The sequence below is a fragment of the Aricia agestis genome, chromosome 17, assembly GCF_905147365.1.
Source record: "Aricia agestis chromosome 17, ilAriAges1.1, whole genome shotgun sequence".
NCBI lineage: Eukaryota > Metazoa > Arthropoda > Insecta > Lepidoptera > Lycaenidae > Aricia > Aricia agestis.
The window spans coordinates 8732790-8754425 of record NC_056422.1 but is presented as its reverse complement, the minus strand read 5'-3'; the positions used below and the strand labels follow the sequence as shown (position 1 = coordinate 8754425).

General features: G+C 35.4%; 2 protein-coding genes across 8 annotated transcripts in view; one reads left to right on the top strand and one right to left on the bottom strand.

Moving 5' to 3' along the window:
- LOC121735153 overlaps positions 1-16495 on the top strand; it is a 37506-nt gene extending 21011 nt beyond the window's left edge. For 3 of the 7 annotated variants that reach the window (XM_042125828.1, XM_042125824.1, XM_042125826.1), the window contains exons 2-10: positions 7996-8328; positions 8512-8538; positions 9539-9675; positions 10767-10966; positions 11308-11432; positions 11701-11845; positions 13665-15221; positions 15477-15685; positions 16207-16495. In XM_042125828.1, the coding sequence (XP_041981762.1) occupies positions 7996-8328; positions 8512-8538; positions 9539-9675; positions 10767-10966; positions 11308-11432; positions 11701-11845; positions 13665-15221; positions 15477-15685; positions 16207-16427 (2954 nt within the window). In that variant the 3' untranslated portion in view covers positions 16428-16495. Of the gene's footprint in view, positions 1-7995; positions 8329-8511; positions 8539-9538; positions 9676-10766; positions 10967-11307; positions 11433-11700; positions 11846-11991; positions 13528-13664; positions 15222-15476; positions 15686-16206 lie in introns of all 7 variants that reach the window. The other 4 variants (XM_042125830.1, XM_042125825.1, XM_042125829.1 and 1 more) reach the window with 4 other exon arrangements.
- A 1164-nt stretch (positions 16496-17659) lies between these two features.
- LOC121735245 (transcription initiation factor TFIID subunit 11) lies at positions 17660-19715 on the bottom strand. The gene is made up of 5 exons (XM_042125999.1): positions 19575-19715; positions 19369-19476; positions 18806-19223; positions 18444-18628; positions 17660-17803 (listed from the first exon to the last, which is right to left on the bottom strand). Exons 1-5 carry the CDS (start codon positions 19624-19626, stop codon positions 17670-17672), a joined length of 897 nt encoding a protein of 298 aa, XP_041981933.1. The 5' UTR covers positions 19627-19715; the 3' UTR covers positions 17660-17669.
- Between the last annotated feature and the right edge of the window lie 1921 nt (positions 19716-21636).

Below are 21636 nucleotides of genomic sequence, written 5' to 3'. Positions count from 1 at the left end.
AAATATCGTAAAATTCTAAATCGTTATTGTATAAACCTTTTGTCTCAATGTTTTCCGAATGACAGTTTGCAATGGTTATTCTAAAGTCCATTCTTCGCTTATGGACCTTGGGTGGCATAGCAAAAACATGTTATTATGTAATCCTATCCCTTTGTTTCATTGTGGCTGTAAATTTTTTGACCTAGTGCAGGGGTCACCAAATGGCGGACCGCGGTCCGCATCCGGACCGCCGACCCATTGTGTGCGGACTGCGGACCAAGCATGTTCAAAGATGAACTTCGTTAAAAATTAATTTCGGTCTCGACATACTGATGAACAGGTAGAACAAAAATTCACTTCTCATCGATACAAACAAATAGGTACCTTTGTAATTTTCGTAACTGAGTACATAGGTATTCTGTTTAATATATATTATTTTTGAAATGAAGTGTGGACCGCGAAGTTTTTTTATTTCTTAAAACGGACCCCGAGCGAAACTAATTGGTGACCCCTGACCTAGTGTATCTTTTCAAAGTCACTGTTTATGTTTTCTATTTAAAAATTGTTTAAGCCTAAGTTGATAATCAATCCATACTTATATTTTAAATGCGAATTAAGTGTGTCTGTCTGTCTGCTACCTCTGCACCCCCAAACCGCTGAATCGATTTTTCTGAAATTTGGCATAGGGATACACGGGCGTATATATATAGCTTTGGTAAGGAGGGGGTCCCTAACGTAAAAAAGCGGCCAAGTGCGGGTTGGAATCGCCCATGAAGGGTTCCGCAGCAGCAAATAGGCAACATGTCTAGGAAATCAAAAGTACAATAATATGTAGGTAGGTACCGCACCGATTTTAATCGGCGGCAATTGTCGAAATTGGACAAGTAAGATGGATAGTAATGGGGTCCGGACCCCCAGGACACCCCCCTTATATACGCCCATGTGGAGATACTTTGGATCCCGGGAAAGGACACAATACTTTTCAATTTTCATCCCGGTAAAATACGTTTGCCGCACGATAAACGAATTTTGGTGCAACGGAATTGCGGGCGTCATCTAGTTATTGACATAATTTCATTCAATTTTCAAAACATTTTTTTATTTTTTATTTTTATTTTAATAATAATAATAATATCTATGGACGCTTCACACCACGTCAGTCTGGCCCCGTGCTAAGTACCTAAAGGACTTGTGTTACAGGTACCAGACAACGGAAATATATTTAATACTTTTATACCATACATATATTTAAGATTTTTATTATATCATACACATATTTAATAGGTACACATCCAGACCCGGGAACATTGAAAACTTTTTGTTCCGTCGGCGGGATTGGAACCCGCGACCCCCGGCTTGAGCTACCAACGCGCTCACCACTGAGCCACAGAGGTCGTCAAAACATTGTTTCAATGGTAACTGTACATCTAAAAGTGCCTATGGAATTACCTCTTTTGATTACCGACTATAGGTTACGCTTTCTATCAGTAAAGGTTAATATCCGTTGCAGAAATTAAATTACTACATTCTTTTTTAGGGTTCCATGCCCAAAGGGTAAAAACGGGTCGCTATTACCATAGACTAATGGTGCGCTTATACGGGCAACTAAAATTGCTCAACTCCAGTCAATTCTCGTCAACTTTGACGTCACGACTACATCAAGCAATTTGCGGCAACAAGCAGCAATATTGCGCAATACAATATTGAGTGATGTGGCCTGCATGACCTGCATCGAATATTAATTGGGCAATATGAAATCAATTGCTCCATATTGCTCCACTAATTGCTCCAGATCGCTCCATTCGTGTCGCTGAGCAATTATTGCCCGTGTTAGCGCTTTTTAAGGAAAATATCTATTACTAACACTTGGCTTTCTGTCTGTCTCTTGCAGGTTGTATCTCAAGGACCGCAATATCTAGACAGTTGAAATTTTCACAAATCATGTTTTTTTGTCGTCGCTATAACAACAAAATATACTTTAAACAAAATAAAGTTAATATTTAACCCATCAACTAGCCCAAGCGGCACCCGGCCGTGCCGCATAACAATTGAAAATCCATTGTGCCTGTGATTCCCACGATCGAGGTATTAAGGCCCTATACAAAAAACCCAATGTTTGCCTAATATTGCTCATTAATTGTACGGAACTCTCCGTGCTCGAGATCGACTCACACTTAGCTGATTTTTTCTTAGTACTGAGGCTTTATAAAGTCGGAAGCTTGATGGGATGATGACTTTATTAAAGAAGTTTGCTACCTTGCTACCTTTATTACCGTTTTCTCTTTGATGATGTTGTTGGTAGTATTTTAAATGGCTTAATAAATGTTGGATGATTTTGATGACTTCACAAAGGTCAGATGCTTTTTAATGATTTCCTTGTTTTTCTATTGCTGCAAAAATTCATAACGTGACCACTAATGCGATAATTTTATTATGTACTGTAGTTGTTTTTATAATTTTTTGTGTTGTTATTAACTCTGGCTGTGTTTTGCTTTTGTCCCTTGTATGTTTAATAAAGATGTTTTTTTTTTAACTGTAGCATTAAATTTTATCCTTTTGCTAATTATTTCTTACTATGTAGCTGTCAATTTCTATCAACAGACAGATATTACAAAACTTTTACTAATACGTACAAATTAGAACATCATATTCAAATATTATATGCAAGCAAAACTTGTGATTAAAAACATCGACTACCAAAGTACTGGATGATCAATGATTATACTACGGTCGTTTACTTGATATGTATGTTATTACTTATTGTGCATTGTATAGAATATACAGAATGTAACAAAAATAAGTGATAATACACCCTGTAGATTAAAGCTTGAGTAATTATTCTTATACTTGATATTGTTTGTTTTTACAGCTGTTACTGACCTAACCTTATATCAAAGAATATTAAGACTTTGCAATATTCCAAACAGTTGTGCCAGGGTTTTTCTTTTTTACCCAAGTTGTTTTTTGTCTCATTACTAGTATAATATTATTAGTTGTAATAAACTTTGTTGTTGAGCCATATTTGCTATTTCCAATATCGCACTGGAGGGGTTTTCCCTTATACTTAAGTTATTTTTGTCTTATTATAAACAAGGTTGTTTAGTCTTTTGTTGTATCAAAATCGAATTACTCGTAATTCAGAAACACGTCTTTTAACAGTCCATGAAATTTCCAAAACGGGCCCTTGCAAGAAAGTTTTTGTTTGCTTCCCTTTTCCGTGTTTCTTATGTACCAGGTGTTGCCTTGTACCACCAACCCTCCGTCTTACGCACCTTTGATAGCTTATCCTCAACTATAATATCGATTTTACTATCCATTCATTTCATATTTTGTAAGATAAACCATAATAATTATCACTATCACTGTATCTCAACCTAAATATTATTACTGGTTGCATTAAAAATCAGTTGCAAAAAATTTTGATCTCATATAATAAGAGATTGTATTTCATAAAAGTAAAAGTATGTAAAGATTGTCTACGTTAAATAAGCAATGTAATACGTTATATTAATTATTATAAACATAAATCTAATCTACATCTACTGCAATCACGTAACAATTTTGGTAGCGAGGGTGAAATGATTAATATATTTTTATAACGAGCAATCAATCAAGACGGTGTACTACCGATAAGGATGGTATCGCTAAAATCCATACTAATATTACAAATGCGAAAGTGTGTGTCCTTTACCTCTTCACGCCCAAACCGCTGAACTGATTTTGCTGGAAATTGGGATGGAGATACTTTAAGGCCGGTATAAATAGTCAGCTTACTCAAGACGCGGTTCGGCTCTATGATTGGTCCAAATTTTGACAGCCAACCAATCACAAAGCCTGAACCGTGTCTTGAGACCGAGATGCATCTTGAGTACTGACTAGTTATACCGGCCTAAGTCCCGGGAAAATGTTCGGATCACGATAAACTAATTTTGGCGCAACGCAGAACTTGCGAGTCATTGTCATCACTTGTCATGTAAATATGGGAACGCTACTGGTTCGATCGTAATTGGCAATATTAAGATTGTACCTGGCATTAAAATAAATCTTCGCAGCTCGTCATAACATTAAAGATAAGACTGGCATTTAAGAGAGTAATGTTCCCATTACGCAAAGGCCGGCTCATGAAAGGAACGTTCGTAGGGCACCCTGCTTACGATGAGCCATCGCACGTATTCATTTCGTTAGTGAGATAATTTATTATTTCGGTTTAAGTGGCGGTGTAAATCTAGAAGTACCTTTTGGCCCGTCTTTGCGGTGGAGACGATCATATGAACAGCTGTCATTCAAAGTGATGCTACATGATTTTGGCCACATGAAAAATGATACTTGGTACTTGGTGCCATTTTGCATGTAGCAGTTTCTTTCTCAAAGTCAATATGAGAGAGAAACTGTTTTCTCAAGTGACATTTTACAATAATATGGTGGAGTTAGTATTTTAGCTATGGGCCAATACAGCCTCGTATGTCTGTACTTGACAATAATTTGGAAGTAACACAAAAAGTCGCCAGAACATATTTGGCGTTAAGGGACATTAACACCACACATAACACTTTCACGCCTTAAATACTTTTTGTGAAGTTGTACGTTATTTTTACCGCTGCCTTGTGGTTGTTCTTTTATTATTAGACCAAAAATATCAAAATGTTTCCACTTGTTGTGTAAAAGCTCTACGTGGCTCTTAACATTTTACATAAATCACTTTCTCTAAGTGGGATAGCTCCTTTAACATCTGTTTCTTTATCCTTTTGGATCCTATAAACAAAGTGCTCTGGAATCTTGTGTGTAGTTGTATTGTTTCTTGCTACCTTTTGAATTCTATCTTCTCCCATATTTTTTTTAAAATAATATTGTTATGAATGTCTATATTTATATGTATAGAATCTGATAATTTGAAAAAGAATGATTTTAATGTTTGTCTTCGACTTTACTTATATTTTGATTTAAAAAAACATTGACTGAATGAATATTCATGGTGGTCTGTAGCAACGTCCTCGTCGCCTTCGACCTTACTCTAGCAAAGGCTATTGTCGTCAGTAACGTCTCGCATATGTATGAAAACAAGACACAAAACTACTACACAATGATTTTATTTTCCTCAAATGACAAATCGTTAAAGTATTTTTAACTGTTGGAGCTAAGGATCCTTAAAATAGGCTAGTAAGCTTTACGTTCCTTATCATAGATTTGGAAGAAATAACATCCATTTTGGCTCAATCCTCCTCAAAGCCAATGTGAAGTTAAATAAATTCCAGTGAAGGAAGTAACAGAAAATAAAACACTTAATTTTGTTACTTATTTTTATTTCTAAGATTGATGTCGTCCGCCGCATTCCGATGCCTTCAATTAGTTCCTTGTACGTCTTCGGCAACAGAAGTTACGCTTTGATGAGCCAAAATGTCAGTTAATCTTGTTGATATTTTCGTTTCTTCTAAGTAAGGCGTTTTCTTTCTTTCTTTAAAAGCATTTGGCTAAACTCTTTGAAACTTAAACCTAGTAAATTCTGTTTTAAATAGAACACATATTATTCGGCTATATAGTGTGTTTGTGTAAACATCGTTATCCTTGAAACCATGAAATGAGCCCGTCAAAATGAAAACTTTTCTATGAGAACAATTCTGGGAACTCAAAAAAATCTGTCTTTATACCCATACAAATTGCCGATCCGGGCATCAGTATGACGACGGCTTTTTTTTGAAAAAGTTGAAAAAGTTGTTCATTTTGACGGTCTCATTTGATGGTTTCAAGGATAACGGTGTTTACACAAACACTGTATATTTTATGATTATGTTTGGTGATATTCGCAGTTGAAGAATGATCATGATTTGCTAATCCCAAGTGCATATTATTACTCGTCGCAAATCACAATATTGCATTATAAGTTATAACCTTCACATTAGCTCTTGATGCTTTACGTAATATAAACAGGTTTACATTAAAATGCAATTATCCACATAAAGTGGTGACACCGGTGAGCGATGTTGATGGATGTGTGTGGCCTGTCATCGCACCGGAATCCGGTGTCGTTGAAGTGCTAATGAAGAGGAAGTGGATACCGCCGGACATTTTGAACCCATCAGCTGAATTACAAAACTAAACTTCTACTTTGATGACGTGAAAAGCTACCAAGTTGTAATTTTTGTTTCTTATTCCTTGTATTTAGGAGCATTATTGGTGGCGCAAGACAATGATGATTTTAAGGCATTTTACTTTTAGGTTATAACAGTCCTCATAAATTGGAAACATACGCACCTAAATGCTGATATAATCATAAGCTGCTAATTAGATTCTTTCCTATAGGCAGTCCGTGTCCGTGGGTATTCTTACTTCTTAGTTCATATATGAACTATTACTTCCTCATTGCAATTTTATACTACTTAGCAAAAAATGAAGAAGTCAAACCAGCTTGACTGGATTATCACCTTGACCCAACAATCCATAATGTAACAATTTTGAGCAAACACCTATGAGTTATGCTTATGACTATGAGCCTTGAAATTTTTATGACAGATTGTTTATTCTAGTCGCCTACATACGAGCTTGTCAGGTGTGGCTTCGAACTAAGTCATACAAATTACGTTCCATTTACGATGACTTAAATCGCGTGACAAGCAACCATAACCGTTGGGAGTCCTAAATCGATACCTAGGGTGCCTATACCTAATAAAGCTCAACATTTTGCGAAATTTATAGCTTGCAAAATACAGCTTTTAAAGAAATACTACCATTTAAGTTAATACAGGCCTAGCATTAGATTATAATTGAAGTTGTGGCATAATTAATAAGTATTTGAAAGTTACTTTGTTTTAATATTGCACTAAAATCTAAATCATCAGGCCATTGTGGGATTGTCTCTATTTGTGATCGTGATCTTAATGATTTGTAACCATGAAAGTTAATTATTTTTTTCTCTAAAATCAATCTAGAAATATCTAGATGATTTTATTTAGTAGATCCGATCCTAGTCAGTAGTCACTCAAACTTTGGACATTAATTTCTATCTTTAAAGTAATTTGCGAAACGTTTGTCTTCGAGAGCAATATTTTTTTTTTTTTTATGAAATAAGGGGGCAAACGAGCAAACGGGTCACCTGATGGAAAGCAACTTCCGTCGCCCATGGACACTCGCAGCATCAGAAGAGCTGCAAGTGCGTTGCCGGCCTTTTAAGAGGGAATAGGGTAATAGGGGAGGGTAGGGAAGGGAAGGGAATAGTTGAGGGTAGGGAAGGGAATAGGGTAGGGGTAAGGGGATTGGGCCTCCGGTAAACTCACTCACTCGGCGAAACACAGCGCAAGCGCTGTTTCACGCCGGTTTTCTGTAAGAACTTGGTATTTATCCCGTCGAGCCGGCCCATTCGTGCCGAACCATGGCTCTCCCACGTATAAGCACACACATATATTTCAAGCACACACTCCATGTCAAAGTAAATGTTAACAAATACATACATTAATTTTATTACCAGTTTCTTCTAACTGTTAAGTTGGTGCTAAAAGCAAATTTATGCAACACCATGTCCTTGACGTAAATTATCGAAAGCCTTAGTAAATTCATCTGAGATATCGTTGCAAATTGTGTTTATTGCAGCACATTGTTCACAAATGGGTTTGGAGTGTAACTTACTATGTCCAATCATAAATTCCGCCAAATAACACTGAATGCAAATCACGTTATGTGCACCTAACATGGAGAAACTTAGGCTTGGGATTTTTGGTCAGTTTGGAGTTACAGTTATGAAAGGACTTTTAGATGCCTATAACACCGTTTAACATTTTGCCTAGCAATTTTATTGGGTTTAATTTGTATAAATCTAAAAAGGTTGGTTTCCTCTTGATCGTTGTATGTGGAATTTTATTTTCATTTTCTACTATGAAATACTGTTCTCGTATGTACAGTAGAACTTATATATTTTTAGTCAGGTCAATTCTAATTAATTTTGCGTTCTTTTAGAGGCTTATTTACGTTGATTAAGACAATATGACACTCGGTGAACATTTGCTAATTTTATTTTAATATTTTCAGGTAAACGGCAACAAGAACAGCAGCATTCGGCGAAGTCTTCCAGATCTCCATCGCCCGACTCGGGGCCGGCGTCTCCCGCCGAAAGCGAGACCTTCCACCCGATCCAAAGAACCCCACCTCCATCGCGCGTTGGTCCTCCGCCATCCCCTCCGGTTCCCACAACCCCCGTAGCACCAGTAGCTCCGGAGCCCCCCGGGCCCCTATCCCTCCTACCATGCCAGGTCTGCGGCCGCACCTTCGTCCAGCAGTCCCTCGCGAAACACGTCAAGATCTGCGAGAAGATGACCGTGAAAAAGAGAAAAACGTTCGACTCGTCGCGGCAGAGACGCGAAGGTAACTAATTTTTAATTGGTCACTTTTCGTACGGGTTGCCTATTGGGTGATTTGGTTGACTAATACCACAGAATAGATAATAGTACAAGTACTAATACTGAGATTATTACGTTGTTAACATCAGTACCGATTTGACCATCCAAAGTTGTGTGTGTTTTAAATGATTTTGTTTTGTCGGTTAAGGGGTGACCGCACCGGACAGTAGATCTGGTGAGTGGGTGAACTCTTTACGTGGCACGAGCATCGCCAATTTAACTGTTACGCCTTGTACTAACATTGCATTATTCATGTAACATGTTTCTTATAAAACCAGGATAGATGATAATTGGAATTCAATACTTGTCTGTAACGGTGTTTTAGAGAGCCACGCTCGTGCTTTTTATCACAATGCTCTCTTTTAAAAAAAGTGGATCTTTTAATCTGTGGCAAACTACTTTCTTGGACTTGCGTTGTAAAAATGAGTTATTAGTTTTGTAAAAGTTACTTTAATTGCAAAGAATAGTCATGATCAAGAAGAAGTTTAAGGGCCTGTTTCACCACTTCCTGATAAGTGCCGAATAGGAATATTCACTACTTGACAGATCAAGTATGGAGAATCTGTCAAAAAAGTTGTGAATACTGAATAGCCTATTCGGCAGTCGGCACTTTATAATTATTAGCTGTGCATAATATCAGCAGTTGTATTGGCAAAATAATTAAACACTCATTTACTTGAGATGCTGTTTAATATTGCCCACATAGCAAATACTCTGATTAATTTGCTCCATCATATTATCTTGTGGATGCCTCGTTAGAACCCAGTAATGCTTTATCTATTCGACTTCACTCACTAATGAACTCAACTTCAATTTATTGTCTCAATTGAAAATAACTTATGTAACTAAATTCATAGCAGACTGCTTATCAAGGCTATACTTAGTGTAATTGACACCAAAAACGACTAACACTCAATGTTAGTATGCAAATAACACGACCATGTGCATTTTGAACGTCTTAATGTTACGGTATTAAGGTCTATAATTGGAGCTTACCTTCCGACTGCTACGCCTACGGAGCCTCATACAAGCTGAGCATTTTGTGAATCATTTCAGTTTGGCACGATACTTGGTGGTTTGATATCTTCATTGGTTTTGCACGAATCTTCTGTTTAATTAGAAAATACACCTTTTATAGTCGGTAAAGTGTACACAGCATGCTCACAATATTGCAGGCACGGACCTAGAACAATACTTGCCAAAGAATTTCGGTCTTCCAGAAAACAGCCCTTTCCTCGAGAAGAGTCCGCCTCAAGTTGTGAAGGCGACGCCGAAGCCAAAAGTACAATCCGTACGCAGTGCTATCATGAAGGTATTGTGAATATTTGCTTTGTCTAATATATGTTTGTGGTGTTCTCAATCTCAACTTGTATTTGTGTTATCCAAATACAACCTCTAGTTAAATCGTTTGAGGCCCCAATTTTTTGATTAGGCCTAAATTTTTTTAGCTACGACTATTTATTCGTAAGCTATATACGTCGTAAGCTATATTTGCTGTAATTTCTTTATCTAGGGAACGTGTGAAGTTTGTTTTATCCCTGAAATTACTTTTGAGTTTTGTCATTGTATAAGAAACTATAAACATTGTATTCTGTTCTTACTTTAGGATTTATTGTAGGTAATTAAGTCATAAACAATACTTGACTTTTGTGGTTTAAAGTCTTATTTTAAACTTGACATCGATTTTTATTTTTAAAGTTATTATGATTTACAACAATTTTAATTGTTGTTGGTTAATTCCATGATTACATAAGTATTTAACTTTGTTTGTAAATGAACTCTAATTGCTTGAATGTCTTTTATTGTATTTACTTTTTTACTTTTCATCTTCGCATCGAGTTTTTAATTGGTCAGTGTTAAATATTCAGTAATCTTGATTATAGCTTCGTTATTGTTATGCACTAGTTGATCTCCAATCATCATGATAACATCACTGTTCAATCAGAAATATGATGTCATCATGACTACGCGACGTAATATGCTTCCAAAATTAAGGCAGTTAGGTACATAGACATAATTAAAAATTAGCAGAATCGTTCTGACTTCCGTGTTTCATTTATATTGAAGTCACGATAAAAGCTCGTTTACGGGATGACAAGGTCAAATCTATATTTTGATATTTTGTTACAAAGTAATTGATGTTGAATTTTGATACAGAATTTTTTAAATTTAAGTACTTTAATTGAATAAAGCACTTCAGATATTGTTGATGTAATAATAAATGTTGATTGTTATAGCTATTGCTAGAATTGCTAATTCCCAATAGCATCAGCTACAAAAATTACGCGAAGGATTTTTTTAGTACTTATCATAAATCATAATATTTTTTCACGAATGAATGTCGCATTAACATAGTATTCAGAGGTAAACAAAATCCCTAAAACCCAAAATACCACATTCCAGCCAACAGCGGATCTCCAGAAGTGTCCGCACTGCAGCCGAGCGTTCGGCGTGCGAGCGTTCGAACGTCACGTGGAATGGTGCGCGGATAAGGCCAAGATCCTGCCCGCTGCGCCCGCGCAGCCCCCGCCGCACATCGCCGACGCCAAACAGCGCCTCAATGCGCGCACGCAGTACAAGGCGCCCCCTGTTCGCGGCAGACGGTATTAGCTTACGATAATTGATAAAATCTGCATGTAGGTTAAGCAGAACCTAATTTGTATGTAAGGTTGTGTTGTTGTTACTTATAATTTGCTTTAAAGAAAGGTTTACTTACGGATGGGAAAACACCCAATTATTATTGCCAATTTAAAAGTTGATACAGAAAGTCCTGATATTGGTATTCCTAGTATTTTTTAAATGAAAATGTATGGTGCCAATAATAGGAGTATAGCCAAAACTGGGTAGGTTGCCCAGTGTACTACTTAATTTGTAAAGAAGTACTAGAACCTATTATGAACTTTATTACCCTTAAAGACTCTAAATATAACCTTTTATCTTTCAGCTCATCTCAATCGAGAGATAAGTCTTCCCTCAGTCGATCGGCTTCCGTAGAGTCCACACGCGGCGTTTCGCCTGCACCTCCCCGTGAATATGGTGACTACAGACATGGACGCACAAGGGCTTCAGGTAGAAATTTTATTCAAATAATATAAATTAAGTAATTTAAAAAACCCTCGGAATTTTCTAGCAAGGTTTGACGCGGCTGGTTGTAATTTAAGCAGGCTGATGATATCAATTTTTAACTGAAAAAAACTAGATCAAAATCAGTCCACCTGTTTCAATGTTACGATGCCACGGACAAACACACACAGACAGATACGTGAAACTTTCTGTCGGGATTAAAAAGCATCAATCATTATGGTTTCGGCTTTAACTTGATTTTAAAATTTTACAGAATCCTTATCCAGTAACGACTGCATTGATGATTCGCCCCACATGCCTGTCATCCGTAATTCTCGAGCACCACAAAATAATTCATCAGGCGATGCCAACGTTAAAGCCAGACAAGCAAGACTTGCCAGAGACCTCAGTAACTCCAGGTATAAAAGCTATCAGTCTCTTTTATTTACAGCAAATAAGGGGAAAGGAAGCGAAAGGATATTTTGTGTGTTGAGCCGTTCCTGTCTCCTTGTTTGTTTAATGTTACAACAACCTTCCTCAATTTCCTTCCTTTCCCTTTCCTTAGACGTCAAGAACAAACAAAAGCGTCTACCATTCAATCATCAACGGCGCCTGGTCCCTCTAAAGTAGATAAAAACCTTAAAGTAAGGCTTGATACTAAAAGGCGACAACAACTTAAGAGACTAGATGAAATCGCTAATAAATACAAGGAAAGAGAAAATATGAGAGAAAATGATAAAAGCAATAGTAAGAATAAAAACAAAGTAGCTGCTAAAAGCCAAATACCTCTACCCAAGAATCCTGAAGTCACTGAAAGGAAATCTTTCAGCGATAATATTCGTAACAAACCTAATATACGTAATGCAAACAATATTAAGAGAATGAGAGATTTAAAGTGTGACAAAAAGGATATGGACAAAGAAAGCACTATGAGTTTAGACAGTCTTGATGAAAACATTGTAAATAAGAATTCACCTAAAGATTTTAAAGAGGACATGTTGTGCCCATGTGTGCCATGTGTTATACATGAAAATAATGAACCAATTTTGAATGTTGCTAAGAAAAGAATTGACACGGTTGAAGAAGCGAAAAAAGAACTAAAAGATTCTAATGTTTCACCAAAGATACGTGTACTGTTCAAAAATAAGAAATTTCATTCCGATAAACAGAAGAAGGAAACTATGAAATCTAAAACTATTGTAGAAAAGAATCAAAACTTTATTGATACAGAAAACGGATTAGATCTACGCAATTTCAAAGAAAATCAAAGTGTAAAGGGCAAATTGAAACTAGATCCCCAAGTTAAAGTTGATTTAGTGGCACAAACAGATGCTGCGGCCAAACGAAATATCAAAGACTTAAATAAAGAACATACTGGACTTGAGATAATTGACCAAGAAAATATAAACTATCTAGACAGTCGTCATGGAAGTGGGGAGACATACACAAAATTCACAGAAAACCCAGCGGATTTGGATGAGTTTTTCACGATTACGGATCAAATGATCAATAAACAGCAACACGATGAGTTGAATAATAATATTGCAAGGATAGAAAAAGATATTGACGAGCTTCACACTCCTCAAACAGATTCATTGGAAACTTTAAACACTGATTTTGTTCCTAACGAAGACGCAAATATTAAACCGCAATTTTCTAACGCATTAGATGTACTTAAGCAGAATTTTAAAGATTTAATGCTAGAAATAAATAAAGATTCTCTGCCTCCTGTATCTAAGGAACCAAACTGTGTGCAAAAGAACCCTGTGGCTAAATGTGAAAAGGAAAATATTAGCATTGAAAATATCGATATGGAGCACATTACTGTTTATGAATTTAAACACAAGCAAATGTTACCTGAGAAAAGTGCAATTAAAGAAAATTCGCAGCTAAAACTTCCATATATTACTGACACAAAAAATAATACTAAATATCCTCTGAATAAAAAGAAAATTAATAAAGGTAACAGAAAAAATAAAATGCTAAGTCTACAAAAGCGTGCAAGCAAAAATTATCAAACATTTATAATAAATAATGAAGATACGAATGAAAGTAATGATGACGCTCCTCCTTTGAAACTTCCTCGTATAGAAAACAAAAGGTCATATAAATGTGTATTTAATAGTTGTAATTTTATGTGCTGTAAATACTTATTTTAGTTATAATTTATCTAAATAATGTATGCAATGTTTGTTATAATATTGTTCAATTACATTGCGTGTCTTGCATTTTTTTCAGGCTTGATGATAATTATGATCCTTTCGCATCAGCTGCTAGACAAATGAAAGAACTAATGTCTTCAGATAAAAGTGTTCCCAAAAAACCAAATACCATCACAAGGGGAAACACTAATACTCTGCCAAACTTAAAGCAAGCTAAAGACAAACTCTCCTTGTCCCATCCTCGTCCCGATAATACCAAAATGATGAAAGATACTATAAATAAAACTTACCAAAAAACTCCCACGTTACAAAGAATGAAATCGTTCGGTAGCTCTAACATAGATAACAATAGCAGTTTCGGAGGTAGATGTAGCTCATTTAGAGTGAATAGAAACGAAAAGAAACCTGCCCAAAATCTCAACTCCACTTTTACCAAATCTAGTAAAGAAAATATTGCGGTGGATAAAACTTACTTCAACCGCAATAGTTCTATGAATAGATCATTTTCTAGTTATTCTAGCTCGAGCTATAGTACCCCAAAACTTAAAGATAAAATTCCAAAATTGTCACAATCAATGCATCACGGTTTCCAAAGAAATACTATCAAACAGCCCCTTAAACTTGATAAAATTAATAAGAACGAAGAAAAATCAGATCCCGTCACACTCGGTTCTATCTTCAGTTACGATAACGGTTCTTCTATGACCGACAGTAACTACATAGATCCCAGGCTTATTAACGAAAACGATAATCTGCCCATAAACGTTAACACAATTTTAAACAACCCAGATATTATTAGTAGCATGGAATCACTACTAACAACGGAAAATTTACCAGCAAAATTCGAATCTTTTAATGCAGCTCGGAATCACGATAATAGTATGTCTCAATCCTCAACAAATACAGACGAGAAAAATAATAACATAAATAACATTGTATCTCCAACGATTAGCGATCTAAGTTCACGATACGATAAAATTATTTCATCCTTAGAACAAAGTGTCACATCAAAGACTTCCGCGAGAGACGACGATTCTCTCTGCGAAGACTTTGATTTGGAGGAATTCATGACCTCCTTTGACGAGGAAATACACAAACAAAAAAATGAAAGTAAACGTACATACAGCTCGACTACCAGAATAGTAGCTCATTCTGAAATTTGTGATGAAGGTAGAAAAACGGACACTAAAGTAGTGAACTCTCCCAAAATAGTTAACGGTAGCAACGGTATGATTCCAGTTAACAAATCAACGTCTCTTATTTTTAGCAGCAATAATATAGCTGGCGAAAAGTTTTTCCCATCCTCCGTAAAGAGATCCACTTCCCTCCTCGATTCCATTCAGAAGAAAACAAAGACAGAAACGTCAAAGAGTCGGCAGAGTGTTGATAAGTTAGAGGACGACATCATGCAATCTCTTAAAGACTTCGACAAATTCTACGAATCCCAAAAGAATGATAACGGGCAAATGAACAAAGAAATGAGCAGCAGCAATAAGAATCTGTATCATGATACGATAAAGAGAGACGCACGGAAGAAGAATGAAAGCAAAGCTAAGACCAACAAGGCGTCTAACGGTAACTGCACTCCCAACGGAAAGGCGAGCAACGACTCAGCTTATAGCAGGTTAGTCAGGTAACTGCTTGTATGAATAAACTAATACAATTATGCCTGGTTTCTGAGGTTTTTTGACAGGAGATTCTCCATTCAACAGCTTTGATGATTGGTTAATTTTTTATGTTACCCAATAAAATGCGCGAGGGAATACATAATCTCCCAAAAATCTTAGAAACCGGGATTCATTATTACATTTCAACCAAAATGCTCTAACATAACATGCTTGCTCTAAATTTAAAGGCTATTGCTATAATATAAATGTCACAATTTCAGCCTAAACAGAATATCGCCGTCTAAGCTATCACTCTGCAAGGAGAATGGTGTGGCGTCCTTGGACAGGATACCAGCAGGTTCTGACACCAGCAGCGGTCACAAAGACGACCTTCAGTCTATATCCAGTGACGAGTTCCTAGCCATGGAGAGAACGGCGGAGCTTACGGTTACTGAACAATCCGATGTGTTTAAGGACGTGGGCAAAACTGGTTAGTACTTTGAGAACTCATAGGCCGAGTGCTACTATAAAATATTTTATGAAACTTGAAAGGTGAAGGTGCAGTTATTTAGTTTTCTGGTGCGTAAACAGTAAGCGGTGACGTGGGCGCGTGACATCCTATGCCATGCCGACTGTATGGGCGCCGCTGCAGACTCGATCGCACAAAAAGTCTGTCGTCTGCGATCTCTCTATTGCTAGTTATGTGATCAGACAGGTCGTTATTGCAGATTATCACACATGTTTACTTTAATAATGTGGTAAGTTCAAAAATAAAATCATTTAAGTAAAGAGGCAAATTTATTTAGTCGGTGACATGTTATTAGTAGATATTGTAAAAATTCCCCTTTAGTTTCGACGAGCGATCATAAAACTTGCGGGGTCTATACCTAGTATTTACTAATTAGACTCTTCAAGAGTATTAAATGTCCCGGCACCTTTTTTTATGTTTTCTATGCTGAGTGAGAATAAGCGATTGCATATCATGTTATGACTTACCCATTTTCATTACAGATAAAAACTCAAAATCCCGTGAATCGGCCCGAGCGAGTCCCACTTGGAGACGCAAGGAGGCGCTCAGCTCGAGCAGTTCCGAGACCTCCATCTACCGAACCACAAAGGAGTCTTCCCCTGCTCCGCGTCTGTCGCGTTTCTGTCACGAGTGCGGCAGCAAATTCCCAGTGGACACTGCCAAATTCTGCATCGAGTGCGGAGTCAAGAGGCTCGTAGTGTAAATGTGTAAGAGTCGTGAGCGTGTTCTAGTCTATACGGACGGTTGTTACTAAACTTGCCAGCCGGAACCTCATTTGTTGACTGTTTCGGTGGTTGTATATAAACTAGTTTTACTAAATTATTAAAATGTTTGAGAAGTTTTGTAGGCAGATGTGGTTTTAACTGTACTTTTTATTAAGTCCCTAGGGTAGGCCTCAATGGCTGTTGTACCAGGAATTGATTTTATAATGTAACTGTGCCTTCGTTTTAACTTTAGGACCAACACAAATATCAAGAGATCTGGATATTATATTTTAAATTCAAATAAGTATCTGTGATAATACCGATTAATTAATTTGAACCGAGCACTTTTTTGTAAAAATCTGTGCCAATTTTGTCCTTTTTGTTTTTATTTTAATGAAATTTTTCGTTTTGTATACTTGTTTGAATAATTCAACTTCTTAACTACTTAGGTAGTAATTTTTAACAAGACTGATTTCATTTTCAAAAGATTTGCGAATATGATCCTAACATAGCATATTAATACCTAATATATTTTGTTTACTTAATAATTACAATTTATCATGAAATAAATTAACATTTTTTTAAATAAACGCGGTTTTATTTATTCTGCGATAAGAACTTTTTACTCAAGCCACATTAGACTTATTTAGTTAATGTTGTTCTAAGGCTATTTTGCTATTATTGGGTAATAAATCGATAAATAATACAAGATTGTAAAGTTACTTATAGTTATTGATTTTTACTTACAAAATTAATAAAATTCTTATTAATCATGAGCACTATTTACATTGTTAGTACACAATATTATTGCTTATATTTTAAATCAGGTTTAACATTAAGTACTTATATGAAAATATTTAACAAAACCATTTAAGGACCTCCTCTGGGTGTATAACTTACTGCTTTTGTAGTCGTTTTGACAGAAATTAAAAGTCATTTTTGTATGCAGCACAATATTATCTCTACCACTGTAGTTTTCTTACCTGTTTGCCGTAATTGTTAATGGTTTCAATACATGCTACGGTCTATCGGAGAGGTCCAACTGTGCAGTATGCCTGCGCGGGTAGACCGGAATGTGTGTGGGACTATATAGACACCTGTGCAGTTTTTTTAGGCAGGGGACCGGCGCAAAATCGAAAATCAATACTAGAAAATAATACACCCACAAAATCCTTTGTTGCTTTAGCAAATCTAACATAATGTACTATTTACTGAATCTTATATTTTAATCATAATATCTTTTATAAGCGGAAAGAGTGGCGGTAAGCCTTTCTTGTTGGTATAGCTCCTCTCACTCTCAGTCTGCGTAGGGCTTCCCTCAGATGCTTGGGCTGCAGTGGTCCTGGCTCCCCGGAATTATGTAGAACCTCCAAAGCTGTATTAAATTAATGTAAGTAAATTTTAAAAACTAAAATATTACATATTTTAGTTTTTAAAATTTACTTCTAAATCTAAATTAATTGCAATTTGCAAGCAAAATGAACCAAGATAATCCTTATTTGTCTACCAAACAAAAATTGCTACAAAACTGCCGACACTTTAAAGACTAGATATTAGGGAACAGTAATTTAAAATTTTGGCAAAAAGTAAAGTTCTCTTATCACATGTAACAGATTATTTGTGAAAAAAATGGTAAAGTATTGAATGCGCTTTTATTTTGTTGACATGGCGGTGATATTGTGGACGTCTGCGGTAAAACAATAACAAAGGGAAGTAAAATGTATGGAAATATAATATGAAGACGCTTTTAAATTTCCGTCGACGATAACTTTTTAATGTGCACGGTAGAGGACATCACGACATCTACACTTTTCTGAACCGCACAAAATGTCCGAGGTGCGTAAAATCAAAAGGGCATTTAACATACCCAACTGTGGAAGTCAGCGTCCACAATAACGTGACGTTTGTAATTATAAAAGCGCACAATGGCTGAGTATATGAAGAGATAGCGACTAGTAGGAAAAAATAACAATAATATAGTTAAAAAATAATAAAAATGGATGGAAATAACATACCTTCTTCTACTACTTCTCCAACAAAGACCTTTGCAATTCCAGACATGGCTATAACAACATTCTGTCCCACTGAGCCTCCAGTGATCGTCTGCATGAGTCTCTTGACTGCAGCCTTGGGGAAGGCGGCACGTCTGTACATCTCATACCTATCTAGCTGCTCCTCGGTAAAGTTGGAAACTAGTACTCTTGAAAAAGATTTAAATAATATGTTATATGAATACATATAAGACATTAGAGACATGGCTGATTTCGATTTTTATATCATAACCATCTTCAATCGACAATAAACTACTACAAAATGTTTGTAATGTAGTCAGGTCGGTATGCAATCAGTTTAAAAAACATATATTACTCATACTTACTGCATTTTTTCTCTCTCTTCCTCCTCCAATTCTTTTTTACTTTTTTTCTCTCGTTCCTTTTCATTAATTTCTTCTGCAGTTTGATAATCATCACCTTGCATTGTATCATTTTGTGTTTGGCCTATTGTAGGCAATACAAATGTATCTGTGGTTAAGCTTTCACCAGTTATATCTAAATTATCCATTTGAGATTCGTCTACATGTGTACTGTCGAATGTGTAGTCATTGATATATTGCTCATACTGATCTGTTACCTCGTTTATGATATCATTCTGTGAGCTTAAGTTATCCGAGTTTTCCGTGTAAATAGCACCTAATTCGTCTACATTGGATAGTTGAATCATATATGGTTCTGTCAATGGTTCCGTCACTTCACTTACTGTGTTTGTGGTCTCTCCATAATTTACCAATGTGGTATCTGCAATAAAAAACATTTTATTAATTACTGCTGTTGTGGAAAAGGGGTAAGAAATTGTAACACAAACAATATCCTTCACTGTTTTTGAGATTTTACACAATTGGAACAAACCACGTTATAAACATCAGATGGCTCGAATACTTACACTCTGGTTCGTCTTTCAAGAGCTTCTCTTCGGCTTCTAAGGAAATAATGTCTTGAGAATCATCGTCATTGGAATCACTGTGTTCTAGTTCACGAGCCAATTCTTCTTCTAAAATAAAGATGTAAGTCCAGTTTTGATAAAAAAAAGTGCATAAAAATTGAAAGTTTATTATGTACTGCGGTCTATTTATTTATTTTTTGTTTTACCTCGCAACCTTTCTGCTTCCGAAAGAGCCTCAGCACTTTGATTATCTGCCATAATATTTGACCTTGTGAGTATATTTTAATATCGTTAATCAAATATCAATATATTTACTGCTAATTATATTACTTAGTCGGAAATATTATTTAAAAATAAAATTACAATCCCACAATAATTTCGCAAGTTTATTTATAACTTTTGACACAGAGTGAAGAGTACAGACTACAGAAGTACAGACGTCAGACATTGACACTTGACTAGGGTTGCTAGTTCCACTTTGTCATCCCCCAAAAATGAAATCAAGGACCAAATTCTCCTCATAAGTTTTATATTATGAAATAACTATATTAATATTTCAAAGATGTTAATTGTTTTTTACATAACACATTTATTTATCTACAGTCTCGACTAGGGATGTGCCAAACGTGCCGAAATGAGAAATCAGAAATGCATTTTCCCAAACATATTTGAAATATTATATTTGCATTTTCCCTTAGCCTGACACATGTCACTGTAAAATATATAAATTATTGCCATCTGTGTGTCTCACTGACAGCTCTAATTTTTTTAATTGGCATTGAAAATCTTAAAGTTAGTCTTCATTTTCTTCTAACTTTGTGTCTGGCTAAATATAAAAATGAATCTAGTACAGAACTTTAAAAAAAAGATAATAAGAAATGTAAAAAAAATCTGATTTATATTTAAATCAAACAAAATAAAACAATATTATATTCTCAAATTGTATTTTATTTACACTTCAGCACATTAGGTATAATATACAAATAAAACTTCACATGCCACCATACATTTTATTTACACAACACATGTTTTAAATTTTTAAAATAATCACAAAGGTCAGCCACTTGAATGAGTCCTCAAAAGTGGGTGTCACATTTCAACAAAAAACTAAATGACTAATGCTACTATAGGCACAGATGTTTTGTTTATAGTAAGTTGAGTATATTATTTACATAATATAAAAGCATCACAGAGCTACAATAAGTATATCTTGTGTAGGGGATAGAAATAAAGTAACACAAAAACTTGTGTGAAAATCAGACCTTTATTAAAACATTGTTTTTAGTGTGCCTATCATCACTACCAGAAATATTATATATTTTCTAAGATATAGATAGAACAAAGGTTCAAAACAAATCAATAAACCAGTATAGTTCTAACAAATATTTTCAAGATAACTGCTTACCAAAGTAGCCAACACAGGGCTATTTTAGTCTCATATGCGCTGAGAAGTTACGGATATGTCTTTTCGTATGACATTTTTATGTAGTATGTTTTTTCTTTCTTTAGAATTACAATTTTTTATGATTTAAGTATCAGATTAGCACAACAGAAGGCATTTTAATAATTATTAAAGTTTACCAATTTTGGTGTTTATCAAAAAAAAATATTGCGTTATGAATGTAGTCTTGTTCTTTAGATCATATCTAATAAAATTGCATTGATTATAACTCGATAAAAATACATGCATAAAAATTCATAAGTCTTATCCATCCATAGTTAGCATCCCAGAATTACGATAAACACGGAGTTAACCCCTTTAATAGCTGCCTTCGAGTGTCAACAATAGACAGTGGTATCGTATTTCATTGAAGTATAAACTTGTATGATTGACATTCCCCCACTGAATTTATCAAAAACTTTATAAGTTGTTTGTCTTATATCTAACACGTACTTACGTTTTCTTTCATACTTTAGTTGAAATATGACGGCATCAAAATCACGTTCGCGGTTTTTCAGTTGATAATATTACCGTTACATACTCATTATTATCGAATTTTGATAAAATTGTGGTATTATTAGTATAAATAATAAATCCTTAATGCACTACATCACTAACCAAACATGGATGAAGTCATATTTAGTAATTTTTATTCTTTAATTTATATTCACAGTTCAAAAACTGGATTCCTGGCGTGGAATTACGTTGAAAAATTCGAAAAAAATTACTATTATATTTTCATATTGAAGCATGAGACAAATTGGTACCACTTTTGGGCATTCGCCTTTAACTTCAAGTTAATTTTTCAACAAATTAGACAAATGTTA